General features: G+C 44.5%; 1 protein-coding gene across 1 annotated transcript in view; it reads left to right on the top strand.

Annotated features, from left to right (window-relative positions):
• The window catches only part of dhx35 (DEAH-box helicase 35), a 67,087-nt gene that overhangs the window by 12,088 nt on the left and 40,369 nt on the right, over nucleotides 1–14,630 (top strand). The window contains exons 4-9 of the mRNA XM_078236809.1: nucleotides 305–382; nucleotides 2,898–3,002; nucleotides 4,456–4,517; nucleotides 11,174–11,243; nucleotides 12,559–12,618; nucleotides 14,295–14,407. Coding sequence (XP_078092935.1) covers nucleotides 305–382; nucleotides 2,898–3,002; nucleotides 4,456–4,517; nucleotides 11,174–11,243; nucleotides 12,559–12,618; nucleotides 14,295–14,407 — 488 coding nt within the window. The remainder of the gene's footprint in view (nucleotides 1–304; nucleotides 383–2,897; nucleotides 3,003–4,455; nucleotides 4,518–11,173; nucleotides 11,244–12,558; nucleotides 12,619–14,294; nucleotides 14,408–14,630) is intronic.

The following is a 14,630-nucleotide window of genomic DNA, read 5'->3' as shown; positions in this document are numbered from 1 at the left end:
CCTTTTCTAAAAGATTCTGCTTTATTTTTGGTGTATAAAGCTGAAAAGAAAGCCATAACAAAAATTGGAAGTGGGTTGGTTTACCCTGCCCTTTGTGTTCAGTAGCATTGAGTTGCAGTAGGCGATTGAGCAAGTGTTTAAAAGGATGGAGGATGTTGCTTGGAGAATTAGTTTCAGAGAGGAAATACTTCTATTTTAATACATCTTCCACAGTAGCCTGTCGGAGAATGTAAAGTGTATATTAAGGTATGTCATTAACAGGGCTGACTGCTTCTTTCTTACCCCTAAAACTGTTTGCTGACAGTATCTGTTGGAAGCTGGCTGGACAGCAGAGGGCCGAGTGATTGGTGTGACACAGCCCCGTAGGGTGGCCGTTGTTTCCGTAAGTAGCTGTCTCGCATTCCATATTCCTCAATCTCATTCTCAATTCGCCCAAGCATTTTCCTGGCCTTGGCTTCTTCATTTTGGCTTAATGATTCAGTGCAGCGCTGCAAGTTCAAATCGGACCTAACACCCCACTCCCCCCGTCCAGAGATATTGCATAAATTATATGCTTCAGTGCGAACCTGAGGAGCAGCAGCAGAATAAATGCTGGGTGGGTAGGTGAGAAGAGCTCTCTCCAATTTAATTACATCAGGATTATTTGCATGGATCCCGAATCCAAACTGATATTAATTTGAATGGTGTTTGGTCCTGACCAGTTTGGATTCAAGGCATTGGATAGTAAAGAGAAACTGATCCGATTTAATCATGACCGCATACCTAATGACAATCAGGTGGAACAGAATTACACATTACAAATTTAGATCATGAACATTGAATTGACGGTTTTGATTTTTCACCTATGAAAAGCATTGGAAGTGGCGCCATCAAATCTTCCTGTCCTTGGTGCACTCAATATTGGCCGGCATTCCACGATTATTTAGAAAGGTTATTATTAAACTAGAAAGAGTGCAGAAAAGATTTACTAGGATGCTACCGGGAGTTGATGGTTTGAGTTATAAGGAGAGGCTGGATAGACTGGGACTTTTTTTCTCTGGAGCGTAGGAGGCTGTGGGGTGATCTTATAGAGGTCTATAAAATAATGAGGGGCACAGATCAGCTAGATAGTCAGTATCTTTTCCCAAAGGTAGGGGAGTCTAAAACTAGAGGGCATAGGTTTAAGGTGAAAGGGGAAAGATACGAAAGTGTCCAGAAGGGTAATTTTTTCACACAGTGTGTGGTGAGTGTCTGGAACAAGCTGCCAGAGGTAGTAGTAGAGGCGGGTACAATTTTGTCTTTTAAAAAGCGTTTAAACAGTTACATGGGTAAGATGGGTATAGAGGGATATGGACCAAATGTGGGCAATTGGGATTAGCTTAGGGGTTTAAAAAAAAAAGGGCGGCATGGACAAATTGGGCCGAAGGGCCTGTTTCCATGCTGTAAACCTCGATGACTCTATGATTAGCAGTAATAAATCTGAATTCCAGACTTGTCTGCAGAAACCTGACTTTCCTGCATCCTAACTCATACCATGTATTACTCATCCATCATCCCGGGATGGATTTTAAAATTCTCATCCTTATGTTTAAACCCCTCCGTGCTCTCACTCCTCCTGCTGCCCCATAACAATGCACTAAGTTGATCTTTCTCTACACCCTAGCTATGACTGTAACACTACAATCTGCACTCTCTCCTTTCCTTCTCTATGTACGGTATGCTTTGTATAGCGCGCAAGAAACAATACTTTTCACTGTATGTTAATACATGTGACAATGATAAATCAAATCAAATCAAGAGCTCTGTGCACCTCTGGTTCTGGCCATCCCCACTGGTTCCTTCTTTAGATCAAGTGAGGAGGGGGTCTAAAGGCCTTTCCAGCTTTTTTTGCCTCTCCATGTTTGACTGGAACAGGTTTTTTTGTTTGAAGAGGATATGCACTGTGCATGCTGAGAACCTAAAAGAACCAATCGGACAGGTTTTCTTGGGTTTAATAAAGAAAGATGCTGGCTTTATTATACTTCAGTGAAAGGAATTTATGGTCTGTCTGTTGGTGACTTGGCTGACTCTAGGCTGAATTCGGTGGTCTTGCAATTTTCCTTATTTGGGAAAGGATGTACTGGCACTGGAGGGGGTGCAGAGGTGATTCACTAGGTTGATTCCAGAGTTGAGAGAGTTGGCTTATGAGGAGAGGCTGAGTAGACTGGGGCTATACTCATTGGAATTCAGAAGAATGAGGGGAGATCTTATGGAAACATATAAGATCATGAAGGGAATAGATAAGATAGAAGCGGGGAAGTTGTTTCCACTGGCGGATGAAACTAGAATTAGGGGGCATGGCCTCAAAATAAGGGAGAGCAGATTTAGGACTGAGTTGAGGAGGAAACTTCTTCACCCAAAGGGTTGTGAACCTATGGAATTCCCTGCCCAGTGAAGCAATTGAGGCTACCTCGTTGAATGTTTTTAAGGCAAGAATAGATACATTTTTGAACAGTAAAGGAATTAAGGGTTATGGTGAGCGGGCGGGTAAGTGGAACTGAGTCCACAAAAAGGTCAGCCATGATCTTATTGAATGGCAATAAGGGGTGGCATGGACAAATTGGGCCGAAGGGCCTGTTTCCATGCTGTAAACCTCTATGACTCTATGGCAGAGCAGGCTCGAGGGGCCAGATGGCCTACTCCTGCTCCTCGATCTTATGTTCTATGTATATATGTTCTTTGGTGATTTTGATGCTTCCAATTTAGAGATATAGGCTGAAACCAACGTTCACTGGTCTTGGTGCTGGAAAGGAATTTAGGGGTATCACTGTATGGAGAGATTATCTGGTGAAGCTAGAACTCAGAGAACAGCCCCCTGCTAGCAGAGTATTCCTGAAACCAGATTGGTTCATGTTGACCATTCTCTCCTGTGTTCTAAGGTGGCAGGACGAGTGGCAGAGGAACGTGGCGTGGTGTTGGGTCACGAAGTTGGATATTGTATCCGTTTTGACGACTGCACCGATTTCCAGGCAACGAGAATAAAGGTAAGGTAACAGTTGTCGGTGCACCTCACCACGATTGGTGCTGTTGGTTAGAGCAATGTCGCACGCGGTTATGGTGCCCAGGCAGTGCCAAGCTAACTGAGATGTCAGCTGAGATGTCGTTCAGTCACTCTCCAGACCAAAGAAACCAGCCCGTCTGCTTTTCCTGTCAGAGCCTGATTACTCATTTCAAGCTTTTCCCCAGAAAACACAACATGTTGCGATATTGAATCTTTTCAAGGCTCGCTGCCATAAATTTCCACACACCACTCACTCAATGGGTGGAGGGGTGAGACAGTGTAGCGTTTCTGTGTGTGTGTTTCTGTGTGTGTGTGTTTCTGTGTGTGTGTGTTTCTGTGTGTGTGTGTTTCTGTGTGTGTGTGTTTCTGTGTGTGTGTGTTTCTGTGTGTGTGTGTTTCTGTGTGTGTGTGTTTCTGTGTGTGTGTGTTTCTGTGTGTGTGTGTTTCTGTGTGTGTGTGTTTCTGTGTGTGTGTGTTTCTGTGTGTGTGTGTGTTTCTGTGTGTGTGTGTGTTTCTGTGTGTGTGTGTGTTTCTGTGTGTGTGTGTGTTTCTGTGTGTGTGTGTGTGTGTCTCTGTGTGTGTGTGTCTCTGTCTGTCTCTGTCTGTCTGTCTCTGTCTGTCTGTCTTTGTCTGTCTGTCTTTGTCTGTCTGTCTTTGTCTGTCTGTCTGTCTGTCTCTGTCTGTCTGTCTTTGTCTGTCTGTCTGTCTCTGTCTGTCTGTCTCTGTCTGTCTGTCTCTGTCTGTCTGTCTCTGTCTGTCTGTCTCTGTCTGTCTGTCTCTGTCTGTCTTGTTATTTCCTACCAATCATCTTTTCATTATCATTTAATCAATCTCCAGTACATCTCCTGGTACATTCAGCAATTCTTCACTTAATATCACTGAGTATCTTTTATCTGGAGAACTGTAACAAAAAACTTACACTGGGTCGTTTTCATTGTGGGCGATGGGATAAAGCAGGTTGCATCAACCACTCACTCGTTTTACATCTTAATTTTATAGATGGCTCATCCAATTTCTCATATCACCCAAAGGTTAGGTGAATTGGCCATGCTAAATTCTCCCTCAACATACTAGGGTTTTTCACCTATGAAAAGCATTGGATGTGATGCCATCAACTCTTCCTGCATTTACCCTACTAGTCCCCCTGACACTAAGGGGCAATTTAGCATGGCCAACCCATCTAACCTGCACATCTTTGGACTGTAGGAGGAAACTGGAGCACCCGGGAGGAAACCCACGCAGACATGGGGAGAATGTGCAAACTGCACACAGACAGTGATCCAAGCCGGGAATCGAACCCGGGTCCCTGGCGCTGTGAGGCAGCGGTGGCACTGTGCTGCCCACGTTGTGTTGATGTTGAGCTTCATTGGAACACTGCAGTAGGCTGAGGATTTCTGAATTGAAACACTGATTAAATCGGTATTGTTGTGTTTTAGTTTCTTACAGATGGGATGCTTGTCCGGGAAATGATGGCTGACCCTTTATTGAAGAGATACAGGTAATTACTAAAAGGACAGTTTGGCTTTTGGGATGTTACTCTGACTCAACTTTCTTTTTTAAGTATATTAAATATAATTGGGAGCAAAATGAAGAAACACCACGCAGGATGCTGCTTTTAAACTGATGCTGGCTAATACCTAACTCCATATCTGTTATTGCATTGGATTAAAGCAAATTACTGCGGATGCTGGAATCTGAAACCAAGAGAGAAAATGCTGGAAAATCGCAACAGGTCTGGCAGCATCTGTAAGGAGAGGAAAGAGCTGACGTTTCGAGTCCAGATGACCCTTCGTCAAAGCTTTGATCTGCTAAGATTTTCCAGCATTTTCTCTTTTGGTTTCAGTCATGATATTGTTTAGCACACACTCTCATTCAGTTCTTCTGGCTGAGAATTATGTTAAGCTAAACACATTTTAGATCTAAACTCTCTGTATTATCAACTGCTACAGAATGTTAAATCGAATAGAAATGAAATCAACATCCTATATTAATTCACAGGGTTTGGCAGTGAATTAAATAGATTGTGAACCAGAAGAATAGAATGCGAGGCCTACTGTAATATGCTTCAGTTTTCTGGTGTACCATGATATGCTTTTAATGCTGAAGACATTAATCATTTATAATTTGTATTGACATTATTTCCTGGTCACTTGATAAATGTACAGTGGTTATATCCCAGCTGTTCATTCTTAAGTGTGAACATTGACACATACCGATGCTATGCAACTCACAGTCGTCAGGGCTTGATAGCAGGCGGGTAAAAGCAAAATATTGCGGTTGCTGGAGATCTGAAATTAAAACAGAAAGCGCTGAGAAAGCTCAGTGGGTCTGGCAGCATCTGTGGTGAGTGTTACAATCCCATCTGTTAATACAGGACAAGTCAGATCCCAGAGTGATACCTGGCTTGATAGATCCTAACTTCTTTATAACCATGGAGCAAAGTTACTGAACAGATTCACAAGAGTCAGCTTTTTAACACTTTTGATGAACTTTTTAACACAAAGAGTAAATATTTGTTAAACACAAAATGAACCATATTACATCAGACAAAGAGGTTGGAAAAATCTGAATACACAGAAAGATTATTCAAATATTCACGATTCCTTCATCCTCAGCAACATTTTTACAGACACATACACATTCAGGAAGATATAACAGTGTACAATATCTAACTTGTACCGTGATATTCAGGGTAAGTATGAGGTACATGTGAATTAACAGATGAATTGTGGTCAGACACACCGCACTCCAGAGTAAATGGTAGATGTGACCAAAGCAGATTCCATGGATTTCTCAACATTCCACCGAGACGTTTGCCATAGTGTGAGCCAACTAGTCTCACTGAAACGTTGTCCTTCTCATGAAGGTTTCCAATTTTCCACGTTCAAAGATTTGGGTTCTCTCCAAATGTCACTCCCCTTTGGAGAACTTCAACCAGGATCCACCTCCAGGGTTTCAATCACGCCTTGTAAGATTCCTTTCCTGTGGATCTCCGAGTAAACTCATGCTTCACCTTCTAAGGACAATTTTAGATCTTCTGCCATGCCAAGCAGAACCACACTGCTCCAAAAGCCTCACAGTCTGGATTCACCAAGCTTCAGCTGCCTCCTCAGATCTTCAGGGCTTCTCTCAAGCCCGCTCCTTGCAGCTCTCTCTTTAACCCAGAGCATATTGCTCTGCTCCTTTCTTTTAACCTGACTTCTGGGAATTCTTTCTTATCCCTGTCTTTGTCCCTGCTTGGGTCTTTCTTCTGGGACCTCTCCCTGTTCTTCTCCTGTGACCTTCCCTGGTAATGGCACTCCAGTTCAGGTTACCTGACCTACATTTGATGTCATTTTTACTTCTTTTCTTCTGTGCAGGTGCGCAGGGCTGGTCTCCAGTCTGAAGACATGAAAATCCCAAACTGCACATGTGTAGCCATTTCCCAGCCAAAGCATGCACAAACGGGAACTGGAGTTCCCAACCCCCAATTTCAAATTTAAGTGTCTTGGGTCACAGGAAGATATAGACGAGATGGTCAGATGGGCGGATAAATGGCAGATGGAATTTAACCCTGAAAAGTGTGAGGTGATGCACTTCGGAAGGAGTAATTTGACAAGGAAGTATCCTGTGAAAGGTCTGATACTGGGAAGTTCCGAAGAACAAAGGGACCTTGGCGCGTTTATCCATAGATCTCTGAAGGTGGAAAGGCAGGTTAATAGGGTGGTGAAAAAGGCATACGGCACACTCGCCTTTATCAATCGGGGTTCAGATTACAAAAGCAGAGAGGTCATAATGGAGTTGTATAGAACTTTGGTGAGGCCACCGCTGGAGCACTGTGTGCAGTTCTGGTCGCCACATTATAGGAAGGACGAGAACGCACTGGAAGGGGTAAAGAGGAGGTTCGCCAGGATGTTGCCTGGGATGGAATATTTAAGCTATAAAGTGAGCTTGGATAGGCTTCGATTGTTTTCTCTGGAGCAGAGAAGACTGAGGGGCGACCTGATTGAGGTGTTCAAGATTATGAGGGGCATGGACAGGGTAGATAGGGAGCAGCTGTTTCCCTTAGTTGAAGGGTCAGTTACAAGGGGACACAAGTTTAAAAGTGAGGGGTGGGAGGTTTAGGGAGGATTTGAGAAAAACTTTGTTACCCACAGGGTGGTGAGGGTCTGGAATGCGCTGTCTGGGAGGGTGATGGAGGCGGGATGCCTCACATCCTTTAAAATGTACCTGGATGAGTACTTGGCATGCCATAACATTCAAGGCTGTGGGCCAAGTGCTGGCAAGTGGGATTAGGTGGGCAGGTCAGGGCCTTTCATGGGTTTGTGCAGACTCGATGGGCTGAAGGGCCTCTTCTGCACTGTTGTATTCTGTAAGTTTCATCACAAGAGAGAACCAAAGTTAATGCTTTGAGTCCAATATTCGGAACTGATAATGTAGTCTGGAACATGAATAAACCCATGTCCCAGGTCCCAACCTTAAAGGTGACAGTATTATGGGGATAACAGGAGTGATTCCAAGACGATCATTTTATCTCTGGCTCAGGTGTAAGTTATAAACTGTTTGAGGTTCATTCTTTTGGCCTATATGTTAATCCTCTCAATGACTTCTTGTCATGTCCCAAACGTTCGTTAATTTCCATACAATCTCCACCATTGTACCTTAAGAAGTGTGCAGAGAAGCGTAACATAAATGGAAGCTTGTTAATTTTCTTCTTCCACGCTCCCTCCCTAAGGCCTTGCCGGAGTTTGATTCCTCACTCAAGTTGCGATTGTTCAGGTTGTGAAGCTTGATATTGAGAAAGGAAAGCTATTTGACTGGCTGGAAGAAGATATCACACCAAACTTGCCTCCATTGTGGTATCCACATGCAGTCGTGTGGCTATATGTCGCTCCAGAATGGGAATCGTCTTTGATGCTATTTTTTTCCCTGACCTAGGGACGGTAAGCCCAATTGTAGCCTCCTTGATTCAAAGAACTCAGCACAAACCAGAGGCTATCCTGGAATTTTCTTGGTTCGATAGGGCTCATCTACACTCTGAGTCATCAAGGCAAAGAAAAGTCAAGCTAGGGATAAAGACCATCCATTTCTTCACAACCTAACTCTCCCATCTTCTCATCCATCTGGATTATGAACACTTTTACTACCTTAGAATCATAGAATGCTATAGTGCAGAAGGAGGCCATTCGACCCATCGAGTCTGCACCGACCACAATCCCACCCAGGCCCTATCCCCATAACCCCATGCATTTACCCTAGCTAGTCCCTCTGACACCAAGCGGCAATTTAGCATGGCCAATCCACCTCACCTGCACATCTTTGGACTGTGGGAGGAAACCGGAGCACCCGGGGGAAACCCAGACAGACACGGGGAGAACGTGCAAATTCCACACAGTTACCCAAGCTGGGAATTGAACCCGGGTCCCTGGTGCTGTGGGGCAGAGTGTTAAACACTGTGCTACCATGCCATTCCAAGTTTGAGCAAGTAATTATGTTCATCTGGGCCACTGATTTTGGTCACAGAATGACATAGGTAAATGAGGAGGGAAAGAATGTAAATAAAATGCAAGTCACAGAACTTACACATGGCACTGTATGTGGGCAGTATCTGATATTCTGACTTCTTCCACTACAATTCGTGTACATTTCCAATCTTTAACTCTTTTGGTTAAAAGCTTCTCAGAGTGAAACCAGATTAATCCTACCCGACAGTGTATTTTTATCCAAAAACCTATTTAGCATTGCAGAAGAACAAAACACGTGGAGCATGGTGAATAGGAAAGATGGGGAGGCAGTGGCATTGTGGTATTATTGCTGGACTACACGTGGTTACAGGAATAGAGTCGGGGGGGATGGGTCTGGGTAAAATGGTCTTTCTGAGAGTCGGTGCAGACTCAATGGGCCAAATGGCCTCCTTCTGCACTGCAGAGATTCTACGAAAGAGGGAATCGTTTGCAAATTGGGAAGACCAAGAAGGAAAAATCTGGGATGAGGGTTGGGAGTGAATTTTTATTAACATTTGGACCTGAGCACAAAATATCTAGACTGACACTCCAATGCAGCACTGAGCGACTGCTGCACTGCTGGAGGTATCGTTTTTGGATGATACATTAAACCATGCCAACCCTCCCAGTGACACCGTTTCAGAAAAGAGCAGGGGAGTTATTCCTGATGAAAGGCTGACAAAGGGTCATCCAGACTCGAAACGTTGGCTCTATTCTCTCTCCACAGACGCTGTCAGACCTGCTGAGTTTCCCCAGCATTTTCTGTTTTTGTTCCAGATTCCAGCATCTGCAGTATTTTTGCCTTTATATTTATTTGAGTTGGTCGACGTTTACCCCTCTATCAAAATCACAGAGAAAGATTAGTCATTATCCAATTGCAGTTTGTGGGAGTTTGCTGTGCACCAATTGCTGTCTTTCCTATGTTACTGTAGTGTCTACATTTCCAAAGTGTTTCATTGTCTGTAAAATACTTTGGATGTCCTGTGGAGATGAGGATCTCTATAAATAAATGCCATCTTTCTTTCTTCAAGTTGTTCATTTTTAGTTATCAAAATCCATGAATGGAATTTAATGCCCTCCCCCATGGCAAGTTTAGTGGTGCAGGGGCATTTAATTAATGGGAGGGTGATGGATGGGGACACCATCCCCTTTCTGCCATTGTCCTGATTATGTCAGTGACAGGCAGGCCCCTTGGACAGTCTTACTGCCCGCCACCAATTGAGCCCCTTAAGTGGGCAATTAGTGTTCACTTAAGACTCTCAACCCAACACCTCTGCTGGCCACCCATTGGCAGATGGGGGAGCTGGCATGCAGGAAGCCCAAAGGACACACCTTGGGTTTTTGTTGTCGGGCGCTCAATGACTGATCGAGGGACTCAGCATTAGGAAGGAGGGGTCTGCTGAGAGCCACCCTGCTGCCAAACATCCTCCTCACCATCTCTCCACCCCCACCAATCACTCATGAGGTCATGGCGATCCTAAGCCTCGGGTTGATGTAATACTGGTAACAGCCACCACCTGCCCAGTGGTGCTGCTGCGCGGTGCAGAGATTCCAGCCTCTGAATGGCCAGCAGCTCTAGTGTCTGGGACTTCCACCCTCAGAGTCCTTGATCCCAGTGAAGGTCCTCACCAAGTAATTAAGTGCCTGAGGCAACATGGGGCTCTCGCTGCTCTTCATTGCACAGGCAAACCCCCCCTTGGTACTGTTAAATATTAGGTTAGGGGGATTAGCGGGGTAAATACGTGAGGTTACGAGGTTAGGGCAGAGGTGGGCCTTGGCAAGATGCTCTGTCGGAGAGTCAGTGCAGACTATGAGTAGTGTTCCCCAGGGGTCGGTATTAGAACCACTGCTCTTCATGATATATATATTAATTACCTAGATTTGGGTGTGCAGGACATAATTTCGAAATTTGCAGATGACATAAAACTTGGAAGTACTAAAAACTGTGAGGAAGATAGTGTTAAACTTCAAGAGGATATGGTTAGTGGAACAGGTGGCCAAGTGGCAGATTACTTTGAAAAAATGGGCGGCACGGTAGCACAGTGGTTAGCACTGCTGCTTCACAGCTCCAGGGTCCCGGGTTCGATTCCCGGCTCGGGTCACTGTCTGTGTGGAGTTTGCACATTCTCCTCGTGTCTGCGTGGGTTTCCTCCGGGTGCTCCGGTTTCCTCCCACAGTCCAAAGATGTGCGGGTTAGGTTGATTGGCCAGGTTAAAAATTGCCCCTTAGAGTCCTGGGATGTGTAGGTTTGGGGGATTAGCGGGTAAATATGTGGGGGTAGGGCCTGGGTGGGATTGTGTTCGGTGCAGACTCAATGGGCCGAATGGCCTCCTTCTGCACTGTAGGGTTTCTATGATGACCCGTTGGGCTGAATGGCCTCCTTCTGCACTGTAGGGATTCTATGAATAAATTTTTGCCTTCATAGAACCTTTATAGAAGTGTTAATTTTGTAAGTTTGTCACACTGCAAGTTACGAAGAAGATTGCAGAATATTCATTTATTTTCTTAATTTGCAATATTCTTTACTGTATTAAAACATGTGTAATCTGGTGGTAATATATTTTATGGTATGGCAGTCACCTCAGGGTGGAATGTGAAGGAAACGTGGTGAGGTTTGATTGTTTCATATGTCTGACTCTGTAATGTGTTCTTGTGTTTCCCCTCATTTCAGTGTTCTCCTGTTGGATGAGGCCCATGAAAGGACCTTGTACACGGACATCGCTATTGGCTTATTAAGAAAGGTCAGCAGTCAGTAACACACTTTGCCTATGCCTGGTGAATGAAAACCTCAGGATGTTTGGTTCTTGCAAGATAAGATCTGAGATTGTAGCAGAAAACATTTTCTGTTTGTAATTAAACTTCTCTGTAGATATTTCTTGATTTAGGAAGTACACAGCAGATCCATCACTACTAAGGCAGAAGTGACAGATTTTGGGAGTTGACCTTATTGTCAGATTTACAACATTTTGACTTTATCTTTAGCAGTTCAAGTTGTTTATAGAAGGATTTATAAACCAACTCTTCCTAAGGCAGTGAGAGAGATGTGAAGATTTATTTCTAGATGATCATTAAGATTACTTTGATGAGTCACTAAGATTAAATAGTATACAGTGTACAATACCCCTGTTCTGTGTTTTTACAAAAACACCAATTGACAATCCTAACTCTGAACCTGTGTCTATAGCTCCTTCTATCTTGCTTTGCCCTCTCTAAGCATGTCTTGTCCATTGAACCACCTACTGCTCCCTAATATCCAAAGTCAAAAGCAGTACTGAAATCCAGGTGGCATAGGTAGCACAGTGGTTAGCACTGTTGCTTCACAGCTCCAGGGACCTGGGTTCGATTCCCGATTCGGATCACTGTCTGTGTGGAGTTTGCACATTCTCCTCGTGTCTGCGTGGGTTTCCTCTGGGTGCTCCGGTTTCCTCCCACAGTCTAAAGATGTGCGGGTTAGGTTGATTGGCCATGCTAAAAATTGCCCCTTAGTGTCCTGAGATGCGTAGGTTAGAGGGATTAGCGGGTAAAATATGTAGGGATATGGGGGTCGGGCCTGGGTGGGATTGTGGTCGATGCAGACTCGATGGGCCGAATGGCCTCTTTCTGCACTGTAGGGTTTCTATGATTCTATAGTGGTTAGCACTGCTGCCTCACAGCGCCAGGGACCCAGGTTCAATTCCAGCCTTGGGTCACTGTCTGTGTGGAGTTTGCAAGTTCTCCCCGTGTCTGCGTGGGTATCCTCCGGGTGCTCCGGTTTCCTCCTGCAGTCCAAAGATGTGTGGGTCAGGTGGATTGGCCATGCTAAATTGCCTCTTAGTGTCCCAAGATGTGCAGGTTAGGGGGATTAGTGGGGTAAATGCACGGGGTTACGGAGTAGATCCAGGAGTGGACCTGGGTAAGATGCTGTTTTGGAAAGTCAGTGCAGATTCAATGGGCCAAATGGCCTCCTTCTGTACTGTAGGGATATTATGATCTTACAAAGGATTGGACAAACCAGCAGTATTTTTAGCCCAAAATCTTGGAAAAATGCATTAATTTTGTTTGCCATATTTTCTGTAGATTCAGAAGAAAAGAGGGGATCTTCGACTTATTGTTTCTTCTGCTACACTGGATGCAGAGGTATGTCCTACAGATACAGTGCCTGTGTAAACCCAAAGTAGGCTTATCATTCCCCTTCCTATCTCTGTAACCTCCTTCAACCTTACAACCCTTCAAGATTTCTGCACTCCGCCAATTCCGGCATTTTGCTTATCCCCAATTTTCTTTGCTTCAACTACCTCAGTCTTAAATTCTGATATTCACTATCCAAAACCTGATGCCTCTCTACCTCTCCCACCTACCTCTTCACTAATCTCTTGATTACCTGTCCTTGTATCTCCTTCTGTGGGTTGGGAGAGGAAGGGTCCTTCTGGTTGTCCACGACGTCAGTGGAACCTCCAGTGTAAAGCTATTTGTGCGGGGTTGATGGATCCTCCACTGAGATTACAAAAGACTATTGGAAGATTCTTTCCCATGTATTTTATCCATGTCACCTACGAACATGCAAAATAGGAGCACAAGCGCCCCAGAGAAGAGCCTTGGAAGCTTTACTGCGTTAATGGGGCCTTTTAAATGCAAATTGTTGTCGTTTTTGTATCTCGTGGACTAATCTGAAATCAGGGCCGCACTTAAAGGCTCAATCCAGATAGAAGGATCACTTCTTCATGTGATTGGAAGAGCAGCAACACACTTGTGGGTGTAGTGTAATGTAAAAATGTGGACAAGTCACTCAATTGTAGACCATCTTCCAATAGCCCCCTTCGATTAGCCAATCTGCTACAGGATTATACAGATAATTAGGTTAATTTTCCATGGTAGGGGTTGGGAGAGGAAGGGTCCCTCTGGTTGTCCACGACGTCAGTGGAACCTCCAGTGTAAAGCTATTTGTGTGGGATTGATGGATCCTCCACTGAGATTACAAAAGACTATTGGAAGATTCTTTCCCATGTATTTTATCCATGTCACCTACGAACATGCAAAATAGGAGCACAGGTAGACCATTCGGCCCCTTGAACCCGCTCCACCATTTGATAAGATCAAGGCTCAACTGTTTGTGTTTCAAGTTCTACATTCCCGTCTATCCTCGATAAGTTTTGATTCCCTTGCTGAACAAGAATCTATCTACCTTCACCTTAAAAATATTCAATGACCCAGGCTCCATCACCTCCTGAGGCAGAATGTTCCAAAGTCGCACCTCTGAGAAAAGAATTCTCCTCAACTCCGTCCTAAAAGGGTGACCCCTAATTTTAAAACACTGCCCCCTAGTTCATTTCCTTATTATCTTGCATTAATTCCCCAGTGTCACTCTCTAGAGGACCAACGCTCACTTTACTTATGCTTTCCCTTTTGAAATCCTGATCCCATTCTGTGCCAGTGGACTTACTGATTCAGCCAGGGCAGTGAGTGGGTCACTGCAATCAGCTACAGTCACCCTGGGTTACTGCATCACTGCTTCTTGATGTGACAACAACTTCAGTAATGAAGAGATCTTCCAAACCACCGTACAGAATGTTATTGATGAGAGCTACTTCAACATTGCGTTTTCTTTTGACGGAGAGGGGGAGAAGTGGCGGGTGGTCCTCTGTGTTTTCTCCAGCCCTTTGCCTTTCAGTTTGTTTTTGGCCCGTCAGTGTTAAGAATCCGATCTCACACTTGTATGTTCTAACAGGAACCAAATCTTCCTCATAAAACTGCGTTGTTGGTGCACGTACCGATGACAACTGATGATTTCCTATTTTTAACTCTCTGCATTACAGAAATTTCGTGGCTTTTTCAATCTGAACGAAACCACGGACCCGAGTAAGGATACGTGCGCCATTCTCACCGTGGAGGGTCGGACATTTCCAGTCGACATTTTTTATACTTTAAGGTACATTTTGGGGCTATGTGAAAAGAGCAAGGATGTGGGATTGTTCTCTGGAAGCAGTGGTTCACAACCTATTTATCTGCAGACCTCTGTAGCAGGACCAAAGACCCCGCAGACCACCTACTGGTCCGACTATACTCTTCCCACTCAGCCTCCACTTTCGCCAGACACCACGGAAAGACTAATTCGGATTAATGGGAAGAATGACACTACTTGTGATGAGACA

Source organism: Mustelus asterias, chromosome 20 (genome assembly GCF_964213995.1).
Source record: "Mustelus asterias chromosome 20, sMusAst1.hap1.1, whole genome shotgun sequence".
Classification (NCBI taxonomy): domain Eukaryota; kingdom Metazoa; phylum Chordata; class Chondrichthyes; order Carcharhiniformes; family Triakidae; genus Mustelus; species Mustelus asterias.
Note: the sequence above shows the minus strand (reverse complement) of the source record. Positions and strands in the feature narration are given on the sequence as shown.